The sequence below is a fragment of the Silurus aristotelis genome (assembly GCF_946808225.1).
Source record: "Silurus aristotelis genome assembly, chromosome: 23".
NCBI classification, from domain to species: domain Eukaryota; kingdom Metazoa; phylum Chordata; class Actinopteri; order Siluriformes; family Siluridae; genus Silurus; species Silurus aristotelis.
This window is the reverse complement of record NC_139596.1, coordinates 15,091,518-15,119,185: the sequence shown is the minus strand read 5'-3', so window position 1 is coordinate 15,119,185 and position 27,668 is coordinate 15,091,518. Positions and strand designations below refer to the sequence as shown.

Here is a 27,668-nt window from a genome sequence, read left to right as displayed (position 1 = left end):
ATTGCAAACAAAGGCTCCTGTACCAAATATTAACATTGACTTTCTCAGGTGTTCAAATACTTATTTGCAGCTGTATCATACAAATAAATAGTTAAAAAATCATACATTGTGATTTCTGGATTTTTTTTTTTTAGATTATGTCTCTCACAGTGGACATGCACCTACGATGACAATTTCAGACCCCTCCATGATTTCTAAGTGGGAGAACTTGCAAAATAGCAGGGTGTTCAAATACTTATTTTCCTCACTGTATATATATATATATATATATATATAATGTGTATATGTATATATATATATATATATATATATATATATATATATATATATATATATATATATATGTATGTATGTGTATTATATATATATATATATATATATATATATATATATATATATATATATATATAATGTGTATATATATATATATATATATAATGTGTGTGTGTGTGTGTGTATATATATATATATATATATATATATATATATATATATATATATATATATATATATATATATATTTTACTGTAATTAATATAATTGATATAGATATAGTTTAATTGTCTTAATCATTTTGTGAGCTTATGCTGTACAAACCTATACAACTGACAGTAGTTTTCTTAAAGCTCATATATTAAAGTAGTGTGAGGTTATAACGTTATAATGACAGTTTTAGCTTTATATTTTCACACTGGGAATCAGTCCACACTTTTTATATATAGTCATCAGCTAGCCTTTTTAACTTGCTCTATCAGTGCATTTTTAACACACTATTTCTCCTTTCTTCTTCTCTTTTTTCAGTGACACTGACAACCCGATACTCTGCAGCGTTTGTGAATGGAAATACTTCAGCTCAGCCTAACTCTGGCAACCCAGGTCTATCTACATTCCAGCAGTTGTAATAAAACAGTAACTGGTATAAGTAGGTCTGGCTAACTTTTGAATTGTTTTATTTTTTAGGTTATCAAGTGGGAAGACCAGTAATTGGTGGAGTTTTGCTTAATGCAACTGGAGCCATTGAGAGAGCACCAATTAGCCTCTGGCAAGGAGGTGATGTCACGAATAAAAACTTTCCTGGGAAGTGCGATCTGTTTTAGTACCTGCTCAAACTCTTTAGAGCAAAGATTATTAGTAAAAGAATAACTAAAGAACACTCACTTTTTTTTTATAAAAAAAAATGGAGTGTACTAGCCTAATAAGAAGGACTATTTTAGTTGACAGAAATAACTATTTTAGTTGAATAAGCCAAAAAGTTCTACCTAGCATAATGGCGTCTTTAAGTCTATATGTTTAACCACATGGTTCAATCATTGCACGGCTCAATTATTTTGCTTGGCTTCATCAGTGTCATGCCTTTTTTTTGTTTGTTTGTTTGTTTTTGTCAAGAACGAGATTTTTTCCTTTTCTAATTATTAAACACACAGTTCTACTTATCAAATGCATCCAGGCTACAAATTTGATCACCCCTTACTTCTGTCTTGCATGCAGTGAGCAATGGCCTGTGCTCTTCAGCTGACCTGAGACCAGTTCTCTATGGAATAAACTCAACCTCTGGGTGTCTGATGCCTGTCAGTTTGCTTAATCTGACCGAGTGCAGCCAGCTCAGGTGAGCACTATATTCTACTGAACTCTCCACTGTTTGTAGTAGATCAGCTCCAAGAGAAACAAATGTCCTTACTACTCAACAAAGAGTTTTCACATAGACTTGCCAACAATTTGTTTTTAGACAGTGTAAACAGGATCAAACCTTCAACATACACACACAAACACACACTGGGTATATACTTCACACAATCATTTTACAAAATACCCTTTAGGCTTCTTTTGCAAAGGTTTGACAGTGGAATTAGTTTTTACTGCAGGAATTTTATGTTAGATAAACTTCCATTTTACCCATAAACGGGAAGCAAAACTAAAAAGAATCTCGAACACCAAACAGGTCTTGGGTTGTTGACTACATTGAACGTTTTTACTCTGAACTAGAGATGACCGAAAAAATTTTGCTGAAAAGATTGGTGAAAATTGTTATATACACCAATACAATTGGTAAAAATTACATTTACAAAAAATGTATTTTAAAAGCACTACATTTTTGTTTAATTGTACTATGACAAAGACATTGGTACTTCACACTCTCATTTTAGTCTGCTTGCATATGACTAAAATATGAGTTTGAGTACAGCATTGGGGATTTATTTCCACAGAGAAACTGTCCGGTCCTCTTTGGCTGCTTTAGTCCCGGCTACATTGGTTTCCAGATCAGGAAATCCAGATTTCTCCACACTGACCAACTGGACCCGGATCACTAGTGAGTAACAGAATAATTTTATGATTGTTAGAATTTACTGTGAGATTAGGCTTTAAAGTTTTGGTACTTACTATATGGATTTCTAAATGCTACTAAAACATTATCTTTACTGTAAACTGTATCGTTAGCATATAAATAAATTGTGAATTCATAGTCTGAAAAAAGCATATAAACAGTTAAAGTTTTGAAATGCTATTGCATTTACATATTTTAGTAAATAACCATTTCCAGAAATGTGGCCTGTGGCTTGTATTTGCATATTGGATAGTGATTGGCTCTTATATCTTATGATCTAATAACATGTCACTGTTACATATTCAATACTAGTTCAGTGGTAATGAATATTTAAATTTTTTATTAAATATTTCTTATAAAATTGCTTCCATTTTGTGAAATATGTAGTACAGAGCTCTAATCAGACAGCAGCGGGCACCGGGGGCGTGTGCTCTGGCATTCCAGCTCACCTACACATTCACATCAGAAGCATTGTTATGGGAACCATAGGCGGGATACCACAAAAAATGATTCAGGCTGTAGAGTTGAAGTATGTCAATACGTAATCATCTTTTAATTCTTATTGCTGAATGTACACAAAATCTAATTTCTTCCTCTTTTAGTTTTAAGGCGTCTACATGGAGTTTACAGTGTGGTGCAGCTCAGGGAACCATCTGTATGACCCCAGATCTGACACAAACATTCCCTGTGACCTCTTCTGTGACTTTCACTGAGGCTTCTATCAACACACAATCCCCAATGTCCAGGTAGGTCTGGACCGTTCACAGGTTATGAGCGTGCATTGAACTCTGCAACTTTTATTGATCTCTGCCGAACGCTGCATCTCTTAGGAAACATTTTTAGTTTCATCCAAACAGAAATAAATCACGCTCATTGTAACCTTTTAGAGCTGAAGTATTAAAATCTAGAAAGCCTCTGGATCCACCATATATAAATGATCTCTGACCATTTATATAGCTCATCTTGTCCTCTATTGTGTATAAACTAGAAAGGTAACTAAATGTATCACTTTGCTATAGTGACAAAATTTGGGATTATGGGTAATTTAGTGAGGTTTACTATCAGGTGGAGTTATCAATACCTAATGATAACTCATAAGCAACAATCCATCACACTGCGTTTTAAATGCACCTTTGGGAAATTTTCATCTTCCCACTCAGAGATATAATCGATTACCCCAGGTTTGGTTGCTTTATTACCCCCTTTACTGCTCTCTTTTTGTGTAGCAGCTGTGGCATGTTTCTTCATTACAGTGTTGGACTTTGTTTGCTTGGAACCTGATCACTGTAATTACTTCAGTGCACACTTCCGCACTTGGATCCTCACAGCCCTGCTGAGTCAGACTTCCTCCCTTGCTTTAGTTTCAAACCAAATCCAAAAAAGTAGTTTTGCATAATAGTAAACCATGGTGGGTCAGAAGGTGTCTCTTTATCCTTTATAACTGTAAATCTGTAAGGCAAATCACAAATATAGTTTAGTATTTATGCACTTAACACATTAGCATTACTATAGCAACAAGTAATTCAGGTTAAAGTGTACTGTACTGTATGACCGTGATATATGCAAGAAGAAGAAAGAATGTTTATTTAACTTTAACAGAGAGAGACTCCCGTCTCAGTCACTCTGTAACCATCAGAGATAAAGCCATAATATGTTTTTTTTTGGGGTTGAAGATGGTTTCCTTTAACCCATGGACTATGCAAAGGGGACACAAAAGCTAACAATGAAATTTTACAGCTTGTGTCTCTAGTTTTGAGAGTAAAAAAAAAAAAAAAGAGAGTGTTAAATATTTATAGATGTTATAAACAGAGTGATAACTATACATTAGTTTGTTTCATGGATCTTCCACAACATTTAATGTGATTGAAAGACACTTAACAGCAAGGCCTCTAGCCCCATAGCTGCTTAGTTGAATGGATGAAATAAACGTGAATCACTATGGAAAACAGCGTCTACCAAATGCCATAAATGTAAATGAACCAGTGGCGCCAATGGCAAGGCAAAAATTCCCTGAAATGGTATGAGGAAGAAACCTTGAGAGGAGCCAGACTCAAATAGGAACCCATCTTCCGCTGGGTCGCACCGAAAGTCAGTTCATTAAATAGCATTCCAGCATCCCAGTATGTGTACATCTAATAAAATAATCAACTGTTGAGCCAATGTGCTTTAGTTATTTAGTTCTTACATGACATCTGAACGGAGTTTTGTGTCTTAATTCCTCACTTTGAAAAAGTGAATATCACAATATGCACTGTATAACAATAATAATAATAATATTAATAATAATAATATGCAATTCTTATCTTCTGTAACTTCTCCACTACAGATTTAGCATTAACTTTACAGAGTTTGACTGTGACAGGAATGACGTGTGCTGGCCCGAGCTTGCCTTCCCTCTCACACCTTATTACACTGGTGAGACCTCACGTCATATACAGGCTTGAATTTATGTATTCAATGTTGTATTTTTATTTTATAAGTTTGTTTATTGAAGCAATACACAATTATTATAAAAGTTAAGAAGTACTATTGTGTGTGTGCGCGTGTGTGCGTGCGTGTATGTGTTTTTGCTGGCAGGTGAGCCGTACTCTCAGGCTCTGGCTAAAGGACTCATCCTTGTCTTCTTCTTCATCGCTGCATCTGTTTTAGGAACACCGTGGAGACAAATTAGACAGGCATGGAGCAATAGCTCACTTTAATGTGTGTGTGTGTGTGTGTGTGTGTGTGTGTGTGTGTGTGTGTGTGTGTGTGTGTGTGTGTGTGTGTGTGTGTGTGTGTAAGAGAGAGAGAGAGAGAGAGAGATATTGATTTTTTTGCAAGGAAAAAAGTCGATTATTATGCATCTGATTCAGTATTGAGTCATACTGCAGTCATGAGGCTTTTTCTCATAAATGTATTTTTACTATTTTTTATTAGTTATATCACTGATTTTTACACTCTTTTTTTTCTGAAAACCCACTGTATGAAAATGCATAGCTGTTTCTAATATTTATTACACTGTGTTGTATAAAATTAATTGAGGAATAAATTTGGATTGCTTTTTTGTGCTTTATACAAAGTTATATCGGCATTTATTTATTTTTGTTAATTTTGGTGAGGCTCATTGAGTAGCCAGACATGTACAGGTTATCTGATGTTCGCTTTTTTTTTTTTTCAAACGATAATAAAAAACAAAAACGACCCCTTCCTGGTTTGTATTTTTCTTATTTGCATGCCAATTTGAATTATTTTCTATCTCCTTAGTAAAACTGTTGAATGTATTTGCATCTGTCTGCCCTCCTCGCAGGATTGTCCTGAGCAAATAAAATGGGTTCTCTTTGTCCAAGATGACTGCTCTCATAATGGTATTCGGTTACAGTATTCAAATATGCATTAGTTGCTTCTTAGTTACTTTAGTATGCTACCTACACTGCACTAGTATAAGTATACAAACACACAACACAAACCATGTACCATGCCCCTGAGCCCTCAACCCCCTGTGCTTCAGGGGTGCTGTATCATGAGGGGGAAAAATCTAATAATGTGCAGCACTTTCACCTGAACTAAAGACAGACATCCCAAATTCAAGGTCCCCTAGCCACTGATCCATGATATTTGGCCCACGAGTTAATATCATATATCTGGAATAACTGGTAAAGTTTGACTCTTAATTTCCACACTTCATTCCAGAAACGATGCCCAATTTTCACCCACAGGCTGAAATAACCCCTAACCCCTCTTCTTCGTTGTCGCTTTCATTTTAATTTTTTTTATTTAAGAAAGAAATGTGTGGTTGGAGATATCATTTTGAGAATTGCTTTTATTTTCACCTTTATTCTCTCCTCTTCTTCTTCTTGAAGTATGACTAATGCGATATCGATATTATATTGCGCGGTAATATCGTGATTATTTCACGGTATATCAAGCTGCTCAGCAGCGCTGCTCCTGGCAGGGAAAAGGAACTGCGGAACACTGCGCTCGCGTGCGTGCCTGCGTGTGCGCGTGCGTGTGCGTGCCACCATCTCCCAGTCTCGTTCATTACGGCCTGCTTTGCAGTGAGTGTATATTCAGAGGAGATGAGCGGCAGGGTCGGAGATCTGAGCCCGAAGCAGGCCGAGGCTTTGGCGCAGGTCAGTATTTCATTCTTCTGCTTCATGAATTTGTTTTGTTTTGTTTTCCCCCGGAAACGTTGAGCGCTTCTGCTTTAGTGAGCAGGAGATGGAGAATGAGAGGGATATTCTGTATGTCGCGTCATAACCTACTATTTCAACCTCAAATTTATTTTTCTGGAGCACCAGAAATCCAGAAACGCCGTGTTCTCCACAGCTGTTGAATGACGTCCGCTAGAGATGATTTTGCAGGAAATGCTTCTGTGTCGGTCCACATCATGATTGCATTTATTTCAAATGAAGTATCTGCAAACCCTCGAAAGAGCTGTAGATATCTGATGTTTAGCTCATGGTGCATTTGCGCTCTGTTTTCCGGGTTGATTTTTACTTTTTTTTCTGCGGGAATGTTCCATCATTACCATCAAGTTACACAAGACCACACCACACCACCAGGGTTGCCAGATTGAACACCGGTCTTATTGATGACAACATTGCATTTATTTATAGTTGAACGTTTTTCGGTTTGTTCCTCTTGAAGAACATTTCAGTATCTGCTCAAAGCTTTAATGCATATTCTGAAAGTGTAGAAGTACATTAGAAAGATAGAGGAGATAATATTTTACAATAGTTTTATCACAATACCTTCTGCAATGCTCAATGCGTATCAGGATACAGTATATAGGTTTGTAGTGTTACATAAAAAAAATAAGTTAATATTAATTATTGGTTTTAATTGATTAAAAACATAAAAAACATAGTATTAACATAGTAAAAACATCCTTATTGGCTCTCTTTTTTCCGTTATTTTTGTCGTCCTCTTTTTTCTTCTTCTTTCTTGTTTGTAATTGTTATATTATTTTATACAATTTAATGACTGAGAGTATATACACACTCTGTCAACACCTTTCTATAGTTGTTTTTTTCCCCCCTTTCATTTAAAGCTCCATGTTAAGAGAGGACTAATAAAGATTTAGAATGAGTAATATTTAAAAATAAATACTGTATATATCACTTTGAACGAGCGTAATTAAATAACTGCACTATTTCTCTGGGCAAAACTTCAGATCTACATAATGTACAAGATCTAAACTTGTTTTTTTTTTTTTGTTTCCTCTTTAGTTTCGTGAGAGGATCCAAGATGTTCTGCCACAGTGTCCGTCACAGAGCGACCACTTCCTATTGCGCTGGCTTCGAGGTGAGAGGAGCATAAATCTGATGGAACACAGCTGTTAGATGAGAGATTCTTTAAAAAAAAAAAAGATATAACTAAGTCCTCATTCTCAAACATTCGCTTACACGGTTATAGGTAAATGTAAGGGATCTATTGTTCGGTCCTGACGCAGCAGAGTGCACAGTGAGCTAGATTAATTTGAGCTATAATCCGATTAACATGCTATAACAAAAACCCAACAGGTCTGTACAGCAGCTCTGGCCCACCAGATATCCCTTATGACTGTATCAGTGTGTCACTTCGGACTGCTACATGTGTTTTAGGTTTAGAAGCTGCTGACATATCCCTGATATGCTAGACTATACTTACTGAGGAGAACATAATTTAATAAGCTGAAGGGTTGTTCTGATTTGAGCGAGGTCGGAGAACTTTTAAGGCTCTGCTTTCTAAAGCCTAACAAGGACTCCGTTTTGTGATAAAGACTGTCTGTGTTCGGCGTCATTGGCCATGAAAGGCACTGATTATATTGTTGAGTTCAGCACTACCAGAGAGCAATGGTTCCATAAGTGACATGCTTATCACATTATCACTGCCCCTTTAGTGTTATTATACACAATAAACCGTTTACAATGGGAGGGTGCAATTGCATCCAAATGTTAAAGTTGTATCATGGTAAAATGTGCCATATCCCAGAGCACTGTTATAATCCTTGAATCTGATTGGTCACAATGTGTTAATGAATTGATTTTATATAAAGAATGCTCTGACCATTCTTTCAGACTCGTGGACTGTAATTCTACACTACAGGCTTATAATAATGCACTGGTCATGTGTTTTCATTTCTATATGTCAAAATCTTGTTTACACAAACTTGTATTTTGGATGCTTCACAGATCTTAACCTAATAATAAACAAATAAAATTACATGTTATTATGATTGGTTAAGATTGAATTAAAGAGGGAATCTCCAGTGTTAGTGCTCTCTCACAGCCAGATTATAAGATATAGCTTTAGAATGAAGGAGATGGCACCAACGAGTCAAACTCCATTTTATTTGACTTGTTACCTCTCTCAAGAAATAGGAAGCGAGAAATCTGCTGAATAGAAGCTTGTATATCTGTTCAATGATAACTTGTTTTGTGGACATTTTAGTTAAATTGCTGTATTATAAGATGAATAACACACTTCGGATCATGCTGAAAAAGGAAAACTAATCAACATTAGGGTGATAACAGTAACTCTGCTTTGAGTCGAGCCCCATAATTAGAGTTCAGATTTCAGGCCCTTAAATATATTCTACATAGCACACGATTTTGCAAACACTTCTGCATTTATTACGGAAGTCCATAAGCGTGTGGAAAGCACAGTGATGCAATATGATGCAGAAGACATTATGGAAGGCATAAAACATTTAAAATATCATTGATAAGCCACTCAGGCTTCAATTATTTTATCATATGCGATAAATGATTCAGTTCTGGTGTATGATGTTACCAGATAATATTGTTCGGTATATGGAAAATTTGATCCTACATCTCTTATGATTAAAAGTTTTACATGCATGCCCCAGTCACATTTCAGGAGCGGTAGTTTTTTTTTTCCTCATGCCCTATATTAACACGCTTGCATGTGGCTGACATGGCCAGTAGTGTTTCTCAAGGGTTGCCTTCAGGCATTTATAACAGTTTAGGTTATTAGATTATTATAGTCTCACTGGTAATGTGTTTTCTGGTATAATCAACTAGACATGTAATAAAAAACAAACAATTATCGCTCATAAAAATGGACTTTCACACACCTAACCTGAGGAGTGACTATTGAAGATATGTGTGGCAGCTGTGCGATCTGCTGCTGTCAGCTGTAATTGTATAATCCCCTTTATGCGTATTAAATTCTAACGTCTGTTCAACCAGAAGACACTCAGGTGCAGACAAGCGTCATAAAATTGACAATAATGTGCCGGGCTGCACGTTCAGATCGGTTCAGATTCAGAACTGTTTGATTCTGCATTTTTAAAGACTTTATAAGACTTTAATAGTTTACTAGGGTAAAAGGTTATTGCTATGATATGTGGTTACTTTTGCATTGTATGTACCTGTGAAGTATGTAAATTATAAAACACTATGGGATGGAATGTTATAGAAAATGTATTTAAATTTATTAGTTACCTAATGTCACTAATGTGGTGTGAGAAACCATCCAAAATGTAATTATTTAGGATTTCTTGAAGTGTTTTATTCTTGTGGTAGCATGGTAGTTGGCCAATACTAACCATCTTTATTTATTATAGAACAAAAAGCTAATTTGTTCATGTTATTATTTGGGAAAAAAAAAATTGGAGGTTGCTATGTTGTCCTGTCCACAGTCCTGAAGACTGTTTTATACAAGAAAACCTACTAAATATTTGCATATGTTTATGGATCAGATAATAAATATGCCAAAATTCATTCAGAGTTTCAAGTCTGCATTGTTACAAATACTCCTTATTGAATTGCTTCAATTCAACAATACGCCTACACTTTTTCGACTTTTGTCCAATTTTATCTTTTGGGTTTCACATATGACTTTGCTCATCATTCTATATTGCTTACTTCTGTTCATTTATTTTGTTTGTTTGTTTTTTTCAGCTAGAAATTTCAACCTGCAAAAAGCTGAAGCGATGCTACGCAAGGTACTGTATCACATTTAGGTGTCTTTCTGTTTCACTTGAAATCATACTAAACATGGCCTATACTTTGTGTTATTGTTTCAATACAGATCTATTCAAATGCTTAAAACTAGTCCAATAAAATATGTAAAAGGAAAGCTCACAATATTTTATACCTGATCATAAGATTTATGCTTTTATAGCAGTGTAATAATGATGATTATTTGGAGTGGGGTAGTGAGTACTAGTGCTAGTTAGAGGTATGAGATTAACACTGGTTAATACTCACATCGGTATCCAGCGTATGTGCGATATGTATAAACACATTCAAGTGCAATATGTAAATATGTGCAATGTGAAGTATATTTATATTCTATGTATTATTTTTACAATGCACACACTGTCACAATTTCTATGCACTACTTCCTATTCGAACATATCTGTATATAGGATCTGTACATTTTGTATGTCATTCTGACTGTATAAATCCTTCTTTCTTATTTTTTTCAAAATAGTTGTACCTAGAAGTGTAATGATTAAGGTGGTAGACGGAAAAGTGATGTTTATAAAACATCACTGCTAATGCAGTATTTGTAGTTTTTAAGGAAATAAAACACAATGACCAAATTAGAAAATATTAAATGTTAATTAGTACTTTTAGTCAAGTTGGATGTACCAGCGATGTATTTTTTGGTGAGACAAGTTAGTAATTGCCCCTGGTCTATTACTGTAAAGAACACTGATGATTGTTGAATGTTGGTTGTTAAATATGAATAATATTATTAATGTTTACTGATATATTGCTTGCATATTTAAAATGTAATGTCCCATTTTGTCTTCAAGACACAACCACAATTCAAAGACAAATTGCCATAATATTTTACCTCACAGTTTATTTGCACATTACACCTTGTACACATTGACATGCTTGTGATAAGGTTTAGATTTAGACATTGTACTAGTAATTGGTAGGCATGAATAAACTTATTTAGAGATGAATGGTTAAGCTGATTCGTTAATGTCATAAATTTAATGGAAACCATGGTGGACAATGGCAGGGTATGGGCAAACTCAAGATCCTAAATTCATGCCTAAGTTGAGCCCTACCCTTAATGGCTTTGATTAATTAAATGCAGTGGTGTAGATATATGATTACCTGATTAAACTTATTTACTTGTAACAGATTACTTTCCCAGCAAGATCTAACCTTCTAAATATGTGTAAGGGGTTTTTTTTTTGGGGGGGGGGGGATTAAGCACATACTTTATCCTGAGACAATGCATTCAAAAGTGTACTGGTTTTTCAAACCTTTTTGTCATCATTGTTGGATTGTGTCATGTTAGAGTCATGTTCTATCATGTTCTGTTCCCTCTGTGAAAGCATAGAAAATAGCTTTATGAATGTGTACTTTTTCTCTGGAATTACTGGAGCAGTTTCTAACCTAGAAATGATCTCTGCAAATATAGAGATCACTAAGTCTTTAGTCAAATACCAAAATGTTTCCATTAATAATCTATATAGTGTATGCAGCATGTATTAAGTCTTTCTGTAATTTTGTAATGCAATTTTGCATTTCAATAAAAATGTAATAAGTGTATCTAGCTTCTGTCAGACACATTCAGTTTGACAGTCATGCCCACTGTTTCAGTATGTTACCTAAGTAAATCTTTTTCTGAATTTAAGTTTGAGCAGGTTTAAAGCTTAGGAAATTGATTATTTGTCAAATACAAAGGTGTAAATAAGTTTAACTAAAACCAAGATATAGAGAAATCTCTCTGCTATCAGTCCCTGAAGTCTTAGGGTAGCATTCATGTTAAAGTATATTTTTCAGTAACCACAGTAAAATTCATTCATTCATTCATTTTCTCCCGCTTATCCGTAATTCGGGTCGCGGGGGCAGCAGTCTAAGCAGGCCCCGCCTTTGACTGCTGCCCAATCCTCACAGCACCGTCCCTTACGGTCCCTCCTGCAGGTGGAGAGCCCACGGGAAGGCGGCCCCACGTCACTCCGACGTCACGGACCTTGATATTTCCCTCGTAAGGGAGTCCCGGAGCATAGAGGGTTAAGGGCCTTGCTCAAGGGCCCAAGAGTAAAATTCATTTTTTTTTTTATTATATAAAATTAAGAAATGTAAGTAAAAACATGGAGATTTATCCTTGTGGTTTAGTCTTTTGCACAATGATGAAAAACTGCTTCAAAAAAGATTGAAGGTTAGGTCAGAATTGGATATTAGTCTCTTGGTTGTGTATCTTAACTTTGAACTAATCATAGGATTAAGTATTGGGGTGTGGTGAGAATTAATATGTCAGGAAAAAAGATTCAAGCAGCGACTCAGACTTATGAGTCAAAAGTCTAGTCAGGCAGGATTTAGCAATTTTTGTGACTTTGTGATAAACAGTTAATGAAATTGTGAAATCGCAGCTCTCTCCTGTTTTTCTCTTGTTATTGGCAAAAAAAAGTCATTCTTCCTAATGTACTTGCTTATAGAAGTATATTCTTGACAATTTTCAAAGGGAATTTTATTTACAGTTGCCTTTTTTTTAAAGATGTGGACGCACAAAGTGTGATAAGTAATTGTCGTCTTCCCTTCGCCTCTTGGCCGACGACTGACAGTGACGTCGCTTTCCAATATAAACACGCCCAATATTATAGTCTGAAACTTGATTGACAGCTTTCCTTTCAAAGCATCGGAAATTCGAAGGCAAATGGATTCGCAATTTCATATGCGACGATTGCAGGATGCATATGCGACTCGGAGAAAGTGAAAAAAGAGATGTGGTCATTAATATCGCAATTTAGTATTTACTTTGCTTTTCCCTTTGAAATGTGGCAGACACTTTGCGGTTGTGTAAGCGAAAACGAAAACAGTAATGCAAGATTTGCAATTGCGTTTGGATTATGTTACAATTTATGCATCCACGTATGGAAAACACAATTGCAAATACAATATGTATGGAATATCCTTCAATCACAAAGTATACACACAATTCATGAAGTGTTCCATTTGTTCATATAGATGGTAATTGCATCTTTATTGGAAGTGGTAGCTCAGTGAGTTACTGATCAGAAGGTTTATAGAATAGATTTGAAAGACTTTAAAGTTGTACATTGTCCAAAGCTTTTTTGCCTCTAGGGGATTAAGGAGACAGTAGACAAATTCAGAAACACTTTATTTTCCTTCACTCGTTGGTTCACTTTTCAGCGTTTCGTCATCAAGCCTCAGCAAACACATGGCTTTGAACTGATCAGCTCCAACTCTCGCTCTCATTTCTCTTCCCTCTCCCTGAACCACAGAACTTTAGCACAAATTTTACTTAGGTGTGGGATCCTTACCACTCACCGTCCCTGGCTCTGCCGTACTCACTCACTCTGCCTCTTGACTACATCCCTACTGCCACAACATGGCTACTTATTCATATATTTGCTTTATAAACATGTCCTAAAAATTATTCAGAAATCTACATTTTAAATAAGGAATTTTGAAAAACTCGCAGGCAGGGACTGTGAATACAGTATATACTGTATATTACAAAGTAAATGTGAACACCAATCACTTTCTTATGGTTTCAAATGGATTAATATCAATTTACAGTCAACCCCCGATAATTCGCAGGTTCTCATTTGGAACATAACTGACAGCAAGTTCCGGGTTATCCTAAAATACGCGGGATTCCGCAGCTGGACTGAATGTTCAGGAATTTAGGAATAACATTTGAAACCATTCTTCTCACTAACAAATTTTATAAAAAAATGTTTAAAACACATTATTGTATTGAAGTGAGGTTCCCTGGTGGTCTAGTGGTTAGGATGCGGCGCTCTCACCGCTGCGGCCTGGGTTCAACCCCAGCCATTAGGGTTGCACAAGCCAGTGCACTGTCAGTGCCGGTCCCAAGCCCGGATAAATGGGAAGGGTTGCGTTAGGAAGGGCATCCAGCATAAAAACATGTGCCAAATCAAACATGCGGATGATCCGCTGTGTCGACCCCTAATGGGAGAAGCTGAAAGAAAGTTTTATTGTTGTATTGAAGTGACATAATGTCTAGATGAATTCACTAAGGTACCATAGGGCCTGCGGGGAGTGCATCCAAAATTCGCGAATTTTCAGAACTCATGGGGGTCTTAGAACGTAACCAGGAGACCACTGTATTCTAAGAAAAAAAATTATTCATTTTCGCCGAGACAGAAGCCATGGAGCTACACTTTGAAATTTACTTAATGTTCACAGATGTCAATAAGCAATTGCTAAACAAAAACTGACTGTCAATTGTGTGGGTGAAAACACTTATAACCTTTATAAAATAACTTATATAACTGTCCACTTTCACATCCTAATGTCTTATTAAAGACAGAGCTACAATGAGGGTAAACACATTAAGACTACAGTTAATAAATAGCACTAATATTAACTGTAAAAGCCTGTAACTTTAGTGTTCAAATTAGGGTGATAAAGATTTTTATAGTTTAGAATGTATTTTTCTGATTAAATAAATTCACATATACCTGAGTTTTACTTAATTTCAAATTTGACTGCCATTTTTACTGATAATATTTTGGTGAGATTCTTCCATCATTTTCTGTACTCATTAGCCTTAAAATCTCACAACAGACACCAGAAGTGTTAGCTGATGTGTAAGTGGTTAGGGTGTAACTGGAATTCTATTCTAAACAAATGAGTTTTCCTCAAACCTTTACTTAAATATTATACATCTTTCTTTTTTAGCATTTGGAGTTTCGAAAACAGATGAAGGCCGACACTATCACCAATGACTGGAAGCCTCCTGAGGTATGATCTATGCACCGTTATAAAAGTGGAATGCATTTTATATGCAAAATTTAATTGTGGTATGAAAGCTGTGAATTCAATTGAAGATTACATCATACCTTTTGTTATCATATTGGCACTTTTTATTAGGTTTTAGAGAAGTATCTCTCAGGAGGAATGTGTGGTTACGACCGAGAGGGCAGCCCTGTGTGGTATGACGTTATCGGCCCGGTGGATCCCAAAGGTCTCCTTCTATCTGCCTCCAAGCAGGACTTCATCAAAACCAAAGTCCGAGATTGCGAGATGCTGCAGAAGGAGTGCAACTCGCAGAGCGAAAGGGTAAGAGGGCGAGGGACATCGTGCCTAGTGGTGTTTTTCATTAAAAAATATTTTTTTGGTAATACCAACCATGAACAAAATAAATGTTTTGTAAATTACATTTGAAGGAAAATAGGCTGAGCTAAGCAAAGTTATGGTTGGAATCCAGGCTGGAAAAATTTACAGTATTCCCCCATTTATCGTGGGATTACGTTACCGTGATAAACAGACACCACCCCAACAATGCTATTTTATGTATACAGTACTGTACTTTATTAACATTTTACTTCATTTTATAATTAATCATTATATTTTTGTTAATACATTTCATTTCAACATAAAACTCTATAAGAACAATTCTCTATTAAGTTTTTTTGGTCTATCGTGCTATCCGCGAGAGGCCGGGAAAATCATATATAAATAAATATAAAAATAGAATTAATAGAAATAAATTAGTTATGTGACAAATGCAATTCCGTGATAAACCGGGGGCACGAGATTCAAAGGTACAGTAAGGTAAAGTGAGGGATTACTGTATACAGAAGTCTTCATTGAACCAGATCTATTACAAGCGATTGTAAACTGTGATACTGTGAATCTTAGTTATTTATAACATACTGTATATTTAGAAACGATTATTATTATAGGTTTGTATTATAATCCAAGCATGGCCTAGTTCACCTAGCTAGACAAATATAGAACATAATTTCATATGCATTGATTCATCTGGTGGAAAGAGACAGCTCCCAGAACATAATCATTGCTTTTCCTCTCATCTCTGTCTTTGTCTCTCTCATTTTTCAGTTGGGTAAAAGTGTAGAATCCATCACTATGATCTATGATTGTGAAGGTTTGGGCTTGAAACATCTATGGAAGCCTGCTGTAGAGACATATGGAGAGGTAGGATCTACTTTCTGTGTACTCTCGTGCTTTATCGTTGTCCACAGTTCTAAAATGTGTAAATATTTATATGACTTGACCCCTGGCTGAACTTAGCTTTAAAAAAAAAAGGCTTTCAAGAAATAGACCTCCCCTGAGCAATCAGTTGGCTTTTTTCTTATGTAGGTTTTGACCATGTTTGAAGACAACTATCCTGAAGGACTCAAGAGATTATTAGTTATTAAAGGTGAGTTGCAAACAGTAGATCGATGAATATTACCATTGTGTATGAGTCACATCTTCGTTCGGGGAACAACCCATAAAGTTTTTTGCAATAATTAGTGTATAAGATTTGATCAACATTTTTTGCAGCACCCAAGCTGTTTCCTGTGGCTTTTAATCTGGTGAAGCACTTTCTAAGTGAAGACACTCGACGCAAGATCATGGTTCTGGGGTGTAAGATAAGATCTTGAACTTGCTATATTATCCATCAGATTTTCATGAGAATCACCCAAATGTACCCTTAAAGCAATCACACACTGTTAATGTTTGTGATGTACATTTTGTCTCTTTTGTGTATACCCAGCTAACTGGCAGGAGGTCTTAAAGAAACATATCGATCCTGAGGAGCTCCCAGCCATCTACGGTGGAAAACTGACTGATCCTGATGGTGACCCGCACTGCAGAACTAGGGTGAGTGAAGGTCAAATGTGACACAGAGTCACAGCTCTACATACAGTAGGTGGCATAGTATGCTTGGTAGTAAGCTATGGCATAGTATAGTCTGACCATCATCATTCCATGGTATATAGTACTGACTACTCAGAATGGAGGAGGTGTCATGGTGTCATTTGTACTTTTTTCTGTAGGATACCGATATTAAACTTAAGGTGCAGATTCCAACATAGCTAAAGTGGTTAACAGGAGGTATGGTTAGGTGGTATCGAATCGATCAGCTCTTACTTCCTTTATGAACTAAGTGTGAGCAATGATGTGCACATGTAAACAATTTTTGCTTAATAATATGAGTTTGTTTGGTTTAGGGCGTCTGCCAAATGCTTAAATATATCAGTTCGCATCTGTGATTTACACATTTAGCGAGTTTCAGAATTATTAGATTTTTATGTACGAAAAAAACCATTAAATTTTGGAATCGCATTATTAAATAAATCTCAATATTTTCTTTTATATAATATGAGTTAAACAGAATATAATGAAGTTGGGCACAGGAGGCAAATTTGTTGCTGCAGTAAAACCTTGACATGATGTGAACAGTGTAGGCCAAATGTTTGTAGACACCTGATCATGCAGATATGTGCTTCTTAGACATTCTAATGGAGATTTGCTTTTAGGATATGGGAAATCTTTCCACTATATTTTGAAACATGGTTATGGGGATTTGTTCATCTACCTACAAGAGCATTAATAAGATGGTGTATTAATATTGGCTGAGGATGTCTGTGGTGCAGTTGGCATTCCATTTGATCCCAAAGTTGTTCAGGTCAGGGTAACATTAGCAAACCATGTCTTTATTGAACTTGCTTTGTGCACAGGGGCATTGGTATGCCGTAACAGGTTTGGATCTCTTAATTCCTGTGAAGGGAAATTGTAAAACTCAGTTAATGGAGACATTCTATAATACAATATCAATTTTGTGTTTCCAGCTTCGTGGTAATAGTTTATAGAAGAAATATATAAAAAACAGATTGGGACCAGAACATTTTTCTAAATTCAGGATAATATTAAATGGCCTGTCTGTCTAAGATAAAATCTTGGGAGTTACTCTTATGGGAAAATAGGATGAATAATACCACAGCATCATCATATTTTTGTCACATGCAGGTCAGCTCAGGTTTATCATGGAAAAAAGCAACTGGGGGATAAAATGGATTCCTGTTTTACCCGTTTTATACCAGGCAGTTTGTTCAGTGCTCATTTGCATGATCTGGTTCTTGACACATTGCTCCTAGTACAAATCATATTAGTGGATTGAGTCTGAAAAGTCCAAATTCTTTTGCAGTATTTGGGGCCAATATCAGCTCAGGGTGTGATAATTACAGGTTTAGGGAATGTGCTTTGATTTTTAAATGGGTTGTTTTAGTTAAAAAAATAAAAAGACATGGGATTGTCCTTTATTCAGTTGATACAATATTTTCTGCTTTCTTAGTATAAGACAATTCTGCAGTGTCAAATATTTACTGTAACAGCATTAGTCTGTAGGCCTGGAAACTTAATGGAAGACAGCAGCATTGCCTAGAAGTGAAAATGTGTACATTTACTGAAATGTCATATCACCACACATGGCAGATACATGAGCCTTTGTCATACCCCTTCACACCCTTATTTTTTCTTGTCTGAATCATTGGAGTGCAATTAAAGTATTATATAAGGTTTTATATCTTTAGATATACACATTTAGATAAAGATATTTTTAAGGCCGTATTATGGAACAGAGCCCAGCTTGGTTTATTGGCTTGCAATACATTGATTTAGCATTTTATTTTTTATCAGTTTATCAATTTTATCAAGCAGTGTGAAAGCCGGACCATATACCTGATTCCCTCCCTTACAATCTGACAGATATTAATATCCTATTTTTGACATTGGCAGTTTCTAAAAAAAAAAATTTATGATTTTTTGAAAATCTTTAAAAAAATCTGCCTATATTAGCTAGCTGGTCAGTATCAGACTCATATTATAAACATTTATAATTTATCTCATGTTAGGTAGGTGTAAAGATAATATACATGACATGAAATCTTTTCAGTTTATCTTGTTAGTTATAATTAATATTACTTATGGATCACCTGTGAAATCATGTCAGAATAGCTCATGTGAATATCATGAATATTTATAAATGTGTCTTAAATGTCTCTTGAAAATCCTCAGTTTATAACATATTCGCTACTTGACTAACTTTAACAGTGAAGATTATTAACATTTATGAACATAACTTATGAATCCTCTGAGAATTCCTGTCAGGTTAGCTTGCTGCTAGTCATATCAGTAAAGGGTTTTAACATTTCATGAATACAACTTTGAAAACCTGTTTTTTGCCAGATTAGCTCATAGAAGCTAGCTGAATAATGCTATGAGTAAAGGCTGATCATTGATAAATCTGGCTCTTAAACAGCAGGAGAAATTATCTTATGTTAGCTTGCTGGCTAACATAATTTGTGAAAATACTATCCAAATACAGAAATACCTCGGTACTCGTCGGCAATTCGTTCCAGAACTAGTGACATTTGCTGAAGCGGACTTTTTTTAATGCACAGCTGTGCTGTATAAAAAATAAAGAAACAGATAAGCATGCAACTGCATGGCTTGCCTCAGAAATGCTGCGACCAGCTAACTGTTTCTCGTTACTTGCATGTACAGCAGTTTCTCCACTTCTTCCAATGGGACCATTGTTTAGTCACACATTTCACACCTTTAGCAACACTTGCTGCTTTAATGGCTTCCGGATTTTTCACCATTGTCGAGATTGTTGCTCTCAGAACTTTGTACATTGCAGCGATTTGAGTCACATTCCTACCGCTACTCATGCTTTGTGGCTCTCATTAGCATTGTGGCTTTATGTTAGCATTTTTAACCACTTTAGGACCCATGATGTAGGTTTAAAATGCACAGACAGCACAAAAAGCACAAAAAAGAACACTTTGGAGGGCACACATTTGTCGTTAAGTGAAGGGTGCCTAATTTGACGAGTTCTGCAGCCAAGGAGTACAGATGTATTACTGTAGTATGTACAGAGTTTTCTTCTCTGAGAGTTCCCTTTATGGACTCATTAAATATTAAAGACGAAAAAGTTATTTTTAGTGATTATACAGCTATACAAGTATGTAGTGGTGTTGAATTAGTGTGCATACTTAACAACCCACTCAGCTCAGCTGATTAGTGATTCAAGGTAACTAGTATGACAACTGAAATGGAAGACAGTAGTATGTAAATTCTAATGGCAAGTAATTATGGGTAATGTTGGGGACTGCTGAACAAACAGAAAATAGACCAACATGTTGAAGGAAATTCAAAGCAGCCCATTTCTAAAATCTTATATCTTTCAGGGTAGAATTTTCTCTTCAGTACCACTCTCATGCTATGTGGTCTGCCTCTTATTTCTGGACACATGAACTATTTGTTAATTAACTATTTGTAATTTTAGGGCTGCAACTGTAGATTATTTTGCCTATTCAATTAATCAGTTAATAATTTTTTCCTGATAAATCAGATTAAAAACGAAACTTTTAAAAATTTGATGTTTTGTTTCCTATAACTATATAAAACCCTAATTCAGGGTTATTATGTATAAAAGCGTACTTTAAAAAAAGCAAAAGCCACAGATTGAGTTTAACCACATTGAATTTAGACATTTTAATACTTGTAGTAGCTGCTTGTTGAGCAGTGCATTTTGGGATTTCTCCTTTAAACAAATTCCCTTTTGCTGGAAAAAAAAAAAGTATTTTAGTGTGCAAAATTAAGCAATTTGTGTAGATCAACATTTTTTTTAGTTTTTAATGATAAAATAAAATTAATATAAAATATAATACAGCATTGTTTTGACAATTTTTGTGAAAAGAAATACACAGACATTTTGTTCAGTTGTGAAGATATAAGCATTTCTATGATTTCTATAATAATTAAATGATAAATGCATAAATCAAATATACAAACATTGAAAACCAGCATTTAAACATGGTAAAGTCGCAGTAAATCATTAATTAGTAACTTTTGTAGTTGACAAACGCTATAGAAAGAGAATGGAAAAAAATATGCGTTGGTGTACCAATGCGGTAAAAACTAGAACAGCGACTAAAAATGTAATTGTTTACTGCTGCTGTTATTTGATGCTTATAGATTTAGTGTTTAGTTGAATCCTTCACTATATCACGAGCGAGGTGATTTACGCCAGAACAGATCCAGCATGACTGTCCCGAAATAAGCAAAGAAACGGAACAATAGCACTTCATTAAACGCTACCATTTTCACATGATAAGGAAATAGGAAATATACCGTTTTTACTTACCGTACTGATGTTTCGCTTTCATCCGTTACACCAGTGTGTTTTCTTTTCATGTGCTTGTGCATCACTGTGGTACTTTCATGCTTCACAAGCTCCGCTTTGCATTACTTGCTGGTTAGTTTTCTTTGTTGCGCTTAATATAAAATACACTAAAGCCTTGGATAACTTGGGACACACACTTTTTCCTGCTGTTGGTTGAACTGTACTTTTCATTTCGCGAGCGGCTGTGTTATCTTACTGTCACGCAAACTCGTAACTTGAGAAGCCCAACTAAGCTAAACTAATTTTATTATCGATTATTATTACTTTTATCGATTAGTTGTTGCAGCCCTAAAACATTTAAAGTATTTTCTAATATTTTAAGGGAAAAACTTACACTTATAAAGAACATATACATTTTTTTATCACCACATTATCTGTGTAAAGCTGCTTTGAGACAATGTTCATTGTTAAAAGTGCTATACAATTAATTAAATTGAATTAATAGTTCACACTGTTTAGAAATGGAACTCTGAAGGTTTTTAGGATTATTATAAATGAAATCTGTTACTCCCTGTATGTATAAATATATTAATTATGCACCTCGAGAATCTTAAAAGTGTTGCTTGTTTTTCTAATTGAGGCACAAGTAGTTTTCACATAATCCAGCCTAAAGGCTTACCCAGCTTTTGTGAATGTAATCACCTGTGTTGTCTTTGTGCTCGGTGCTGAGTCAGCAAGATCTCACAAGTATGACCCAAAGATAATATGAATTTGAATATGAGCAGAGATCATTTCAGCATTTTTTATGCTTTTACTTGTATGAAATCCAATTGAATCATTCTAGTTTTGTATAATCTTTTAAATCAATTGTGTGATCCTGTCTCTTGTCTTGATCTTGTCTGTATTGAGTGAGTTCCCAGACTGTTTTTAGAAGCTTTTCTGCTGTACGTTTTCTGCAAGTTGCCCAGTTTATTAGCCATCCTGCATTACCCGTAGGAAAAAACATCATGTCGTTTGTGGCCTGGTAATTATCTGATCTGTCCTGACATGTTGTCTGCTCATAGATACGTAGGTAAAGAAAGATGCTGCCCTCTGCAGGACTGGAGGAGGAGTCCTTATGAAGCCCCACTGGATTCTGTTTTACTTTTTTTTTGGGATTGCACACTCACTTAAGACTGCGACATCTTAGACTTGAGCCAATATTTTTTACTGTTTATTTACTTCTTCTTTATTTCTTCTTCTTCTTTCTTTTTTTCTAAATACAGCTATTTCCATTGCCGTCCCACATACAGTTGTAAAGGATAGTATGGCTCTAAATAGACATGTTGTAGAGATGTTTTGTGTAGCTTTCATTGTCTGTACAAGATCCAATATGTTTATTTTGCTGTCAGAAGTTAGTGTTTAACACAGACCTGGAAATGTCCTTTATATGATTGTACCAGGGTTTGTCTTTGTGAGTAAAGGTGGTTGGCCTTGTAGATAGCATGTTGAAACGTACACATATTAACAAGTAAAAGAAAAACATAGGTTTTGTAGCTTTTGTGTGTTTGCCTTTCTTGGTTTTGAATAATTAAAAGATTTTTGTCAAACCACCAGATCAATCAGTGTGTACTCTATATTTCATGTTTAACACTAACACTGATAGGGAGCTGTTTTGGGCATCTTTAGATACCTAATGATTTTATCTGTTATCTGGTTGTGTACCTTTTGTTTACTTTACATATACTACTTTCTAACGCTTTCTAAGTGTGGAAATGGCATACTGTATATCTATGCATATATTGCATATATCTCTTGCATATGCTGGTTTTAAGAAACATAATGAAAGGTTTTGCCAGAAAATTTAGGCTAGTATAGAACCTGACATACTGGTGTAATTTTCTTATTAAATATAGGGTTCTATAAGGTAACAGTATGCAAATGAAGCCCATGCTACATACATTTAAAAGAAAAAAGAGGTAGGGTGCAAATAGGCAGGTTGGGGAGGTACAAATATTTTGATGAGGGTGTAAACGTTCTTTATTGTGTAGCACATTTTCTTTTTTATCTCAGGTTTTATATTTTTCAGTTAATCTACTGGAGGTTTAATTGTGTATCTGGCTACTTTTTTTCTCACCATATTTCATTACCTTATATAGTTAAATTACTGGCCAAACGTATAATATATTTGTGCTCATACTTCTTTAAACATCATATGATGCATACTTGCCAGTTCTTCACTAACCATCGTGTCATACGTGTAAGTTTTATACTTCTATACTGCATTTCATCCTTTTATTAAAGCTAATGTTTATTCTGAGCTAAACGCTGACTAGTTTGTTTCTACACAGATTAATCACGGTGGACTGGTGCCCATAACCTACTACGCACGGGATTTTATAAAGCAGCAGTATGAACACTGTGTGTCCATCAGCCGTGGATCTTCCCATCAGCTCGAGTATGAGATCCTCGCTCCAGGATGTGTGCTTAGGTAACACACAACACTTTCTTCGATCTAGGAGTATGACAGTGGATGTTTAATTTATACATTTACAGGTGTTCACTGATAGAGAACAATCAACTAGTAACACTATTAACATTATGCCTATAATGTTCTGAAGAAATACATTTTTTCCGGATAAAATTGTGATTCATACAGTAAAATCAAAAATTAAATACAAAAATAATTTTCTTAACCCAGTGATTTTTTTTCTCAATTTTAGCGAGCCTGTGCCGACTGTAGCCTCAGACTCCTGTTTAGAACCTGAGCCTGTGATGTAGTGTTCTGCTGTTTTAGCCTTTTAGACTCAATATTCAGTGTGTCGTGAGTTCTGATGAAAATAGGGTGTATTCTTGTATTGATCTCTTTTCTGTTGTGAGGTGGAGGGGGGTGCTAACTACGATCTTGCATACCCTTCAGAACACTTTTCTGCTCACCACAGCTGTAAAAAAGTGTTTATTTGAGTTAGGGAAGCCTTCCTGGCAGCATGAGCCATGCTGGTTATTCCCTTCTGATTTTTTTCATCAACAAGGCATATATTTCTCACTGGAGGTCACCAACCAATTCACTGAGATCCTTTTTCCCTTTGCTGATGTTTGATTTGAAAATAAATGAGGCTCTTGTTCTTTATCTGCATTAATTTTTACCTCATGATGGCTCATGGGGAAAAGCATGTTCATTAGGGTGATAGTTGTTCTTATTACGCTGTGAGTGTCAACTCATAAATTTTTTTATTTTGATATAGCCATCTCTCTGCCCTGACTGTTTCCAGGTGGCAGTTCTCCTGTGATGGTGGGGATGTAGGCTTTGGGGTTTTCATGAAGAAGAAACGGGGTGAATGGATGAAAGCAGGCCAGATGCAGGAGGTCATGGCCAGTCAGCGATACAACGCACACCTCGTACCTGAAGACGGGTCTCTCACCTGCGCTGAACCTGGAGTGTGTAAGTGCACAACTAGAGAGGATAAAAAAATAGAGCCTTTTTACTGTCATTGTATATGATTATATCCCATCCTACCTTGTAGGAATAAGCAAATGTTTATCGCAGACTACAAACCTCCTCGTCTGACATTTATGTACAGTTTTGTACATAAAACCGTGCATAACTTTTACACTTTTATTTAAATAAATAAAAAAGGTTACATTTTTGGGACCAGTTTGCAATAAATAATTACAAACAATAGTTAAGAATGGCGTTACAAAATTATGATAGATTTGTAATGATGCAAAGGGTTTTATAGCATTTTAAATGAGTTTACTACATGTATTTTAAATCAGAATTAAATTAGAAATAAACCTGTGTATTTGTGCTTCAAAGAGTGCACTCTGGGGGAAAAACCTGTATAAAAATCCTGCTGCTAATCTAAATAAAAAAATGTAATAAAATTACCTGATTTTTTTTTCAGACGTGCTACGATTTGACAACACTTACAGCATCTTCCAGTCCAAAAAAGTTGGCTTCTCTGTGGAAGTCCTATTGCCCAGCAACGACAGCCAATCACAGCCGGAGACGAGCAGGACGCTGGGACAGGATGTCCAGAATGGCCAGTAGGGTGTGATTCTCTAGCTGCCTTTAGAGACTGACCAGCAGAGCGAACCAGTACTTAAAATGTCACAGTATTTTCCAAACCAAGTTTTGGATCTGCAATTATTACAATTACTTGCCTGTTTCATGTTGAAGACTTGATGTCATTTCCTTAAGAACCACATCAAATTAAATAGCAGCACAAAGCAGAATTTTAACCATGTCAAGTTTGAGGTTGCATGTAATACGTTTTTGAACTGAAGTTTTTTTGTACAGCTATGCTAAAGATAAAGTCTCTCTGAAAATAGATGCTTGCTTTAAGGCTTCATGTAAGAACTGGGTAACTGAAGAATTACACACATACAGTATGTATGGAAATTCAAGCACGTAGTGTTATTAGTTATGGATAGTATGAGTATGACAGATGACACAGTACTGGGCAAATGTCTGTGGCACACTTGTACACACTAGTAAATCATACCAACTAATTTCCTTATAAAAATGACAAATTGTACCTGACTAATAATTATTTTTTTTTAAAGCAAAGGGTTATTTGATTAACTCTTGTCAATGTTTAATTATTGCTGTGTAGTCTACGTTATAGTATTTAAATTTTTCTGTCCCATAATTCAAAAGACAGCTGATGAAAGTAAAGATTTTATTTAAAGGGAAAAAACCAACAGATCACACAAACCAAAACCATGATGCAAGAAAGGCTTAGGAAAAGACGACACCTACACAAGACGAAGACAAAAAATAGCTTGACCCAGGACAGGTGTAAGTGCCCAGTGATGTGTGAAGACCATGTGACTTGCAGTGAACGATAAGTAAATTATTTACCTTCAACAAAAGTTTTAATTTCATTATTTCAGCAGGTCTCACTACTTTAAAACCATTGTTTGCAGACTTTTGCACAGTACTGTAAATATCTTGTATATTCTTTGTTAGAGATGATTATCATACAGTATTCTGTTGTATTTCTGTTTACATAGTGTGCTAGGGGTGGAAGATTATTTATCGTCCACACAGATTGTTAAAAAAAAAATCATTTCTTTTTAGAAAGTTGTTTTTTAGGGGCAATGTGCATGGGGTAGTTTACAGACCCAGTCCAACTAGTGGCAGGTTTTGGGATGGGACTATAATTTCTTTAGGATTATTATTATTATTATTATTATTATTATTATCTTAAAATATCATATCAGTATAGCAATTAGAGAACACAATATATAATTACACTTTTTTGCTCTTTTTTTAATCATCGTTTTACATCTGAAGACGATTCGTTCATTGAACAGTGCACTGCTGAACTCTAATTTTTAATCTCTTTAAAATTAAGGCTAATGACTGATATACAAAAAACACATAACGCATTGTAAATATGTATGTCTTTACTAATTAAACAATACTTACCCAAGCTTTATTGATACCGTATGCACATATACAGTGTACATAGTTGAGTGCAGCGGTTTGCATACCCGTACGGCACAATGAATAAATGGAATGTTATTTACAGCAAAGCATCAAGTCAGAGAGGTTTCAAAGATTTTCTTTAAACTTTATAAACTTATAAGCGATAAACATATAGACACTAAAGTTATCATCTTTTATTACATCTTTACTTCATTTCTGTAAAGCTTGGGAAAATGTCCACTGTTAAAAGCGCAATAGAAACAAAGCTGAATTGAATTGAATTTACAACAGATAACAAATTATATTACATCATAAATATTAGCTAATTAGTTTGTGTACTTAATTTACTTAATCGGGTTTTTTTTTTTTTACTTAATTAAAAATTGTTCCAAATTTGTCTTTTGTTTAATTTTTAATATTTATTGGCCTGATTCCTGTACAGTGCCATTAAATTGTTTTCCTCTTTTTTTGAGAATTATAAAAAATCAGTTCTTATTCCTTTTTTTTTATATATAGAAACAGTGATTAAAAACTTTTGCACTTAGATGTTTAAAAAAAAAAAAAACTTAGCATACTTAATATTAACAAGTAATTTATTGTAATTTTCTCTGTATATGGCTGCTCAAGTTGGTAATTAAATTATTTGTAGAACTGATTTATGAGCTCAGGTGTTGGTCTTGTCATTATTTGTGTATAATAAGAACATTTATTTTTAAATGAGTGAGTGCTTGAGTAATGGGACCAGTAACATTAGATCAGTGCCTTTTCTGTGTAAAACTGTAATTTGTCCACTGTGTGTGTATTTCATTGATGTGTACTTATTAAATGCCTCAATAGTATTTGAGTAATCAGCTGATTAAACTGATACGTCAGTAATCCATGTCTGTGTTTTTATTTTTTGTACCAAAAAATAGGTTGTGGTCATAATATTAAACAGCTGAAATGGCAGAAATGAAGATAATAAGAAGAAAGAAAGAAAGAAAGAAAGAAAGAAAGAAAGAAAGAAAGAAAGAAAGAAAGAAAGAAAGAAAGAAAGAAAGAAAGAAAGAAAGAAAAGTTCAAAGA

At 35.1% G+C, this 27,668-nt stretch overlaps 2 protein-coding genes across 2 annotated transcripts in view; both read left to right on the top strand.

Annotated features, from left to right (window-relative positions):
* tctn2 (tectonic family member 2) overlaps window positions 1-5,648 on the top strand; it is a 15,434-nt gene extending 9,786 nt beyond the window's left edge. Inside the window, exons 11-18 of the mRNA XM_083527360.1 lie at window positions 802-876; window positions 961-1,050; window positions 1,489-1,606; window positions 2,205-2,308; window positions 2,711-2,852; window positions 2,926-3,069; window positions 4,650-4,738; window positions 4,901-5,648. Of these exons, the coding sequence (XP_083383486.1) occupies window positions 802-876; window positions 961-1,050; window positions 1,489-1,606; window positions 2,205-2,308; window positions 2,711-2,852; window positions 2,926-3,069; window positions 4,650-4,738; window positions 4,901-5,022 (884 nt within the window). The 3' untranslated portion in view covers window positions 5,023-5,648. The remainder of the gene's footprint in view (window positions 1-801; window positions 877-960; window positions 1,051-1,488; window positions 1,607-2,204; window positions 2,309-2,710; window positions 2,853-2,925; window positions 3,070-4,649; window positions 4,739-4,900) is intronic.
* Window positions 5,649-6,254: 606 nt separating this feature from the next.
* sec14l8 (SEC14-like lipid binding 8) lies at window positions 6,255-27,479 on the top strand. Its single transcript, XM_083527428.1, has 12 exons — window positions 6,255-6,432; window positions 7,531-7,606; window positions 10,210-10,253; window positions 14,950-15,012; window positions 15,142-15,330; window positions 16,114-16,209; window positions 16,375-16,435; window positions 16,561-16,644; window positions 16,775-16,881; window positions 23,521-23,660; window positions 24,442-24,611; window positions 25,075-27,479. The coding sequence occupies exons 1-12, from the start codon at window positions 6,379-6,381 to the stop codon at window positions 25,218-25,220; spliced, it is 1,230 nt and encodes a 409-aa protein (XP_083383554.1). The 5' UTR covers window positions 6,255-6,378; the 3' UTR covers window positions 25,221-27,479.
* The last annotated feature ends 189 nt before the right edge of the window (window positions 27,480-27,668 follow it).

What these genes read in the sequence shown, in the direction of transcription:
- sec14l8 (XM_083527428.1), top strand. Translation starts at nt 6,379, where the DNA reads ATGAGCGGCAGGGTCGGAGATCTGAGCCCGAAGCAGGCCGAGGCTTTG. An exon ending in CCTATTGCGCTGGCTTCGAG is followed by an intron (nt 7,607 to 10,209) that starts GTGAGAGGAGCA and finishes TGTTTTTTTCAG; the next exon opens with CTAGAAATTTCAACCTGCAA. An exon ending in ACCCGCACTGCAGAACTAGG is followed by an intron (nt 16,882 to 23,520) that starts GTGAGTGAAGGT and finishes GTTTCTACACAG; the next exon opens with ATTAATCACGGTGGACTGGT.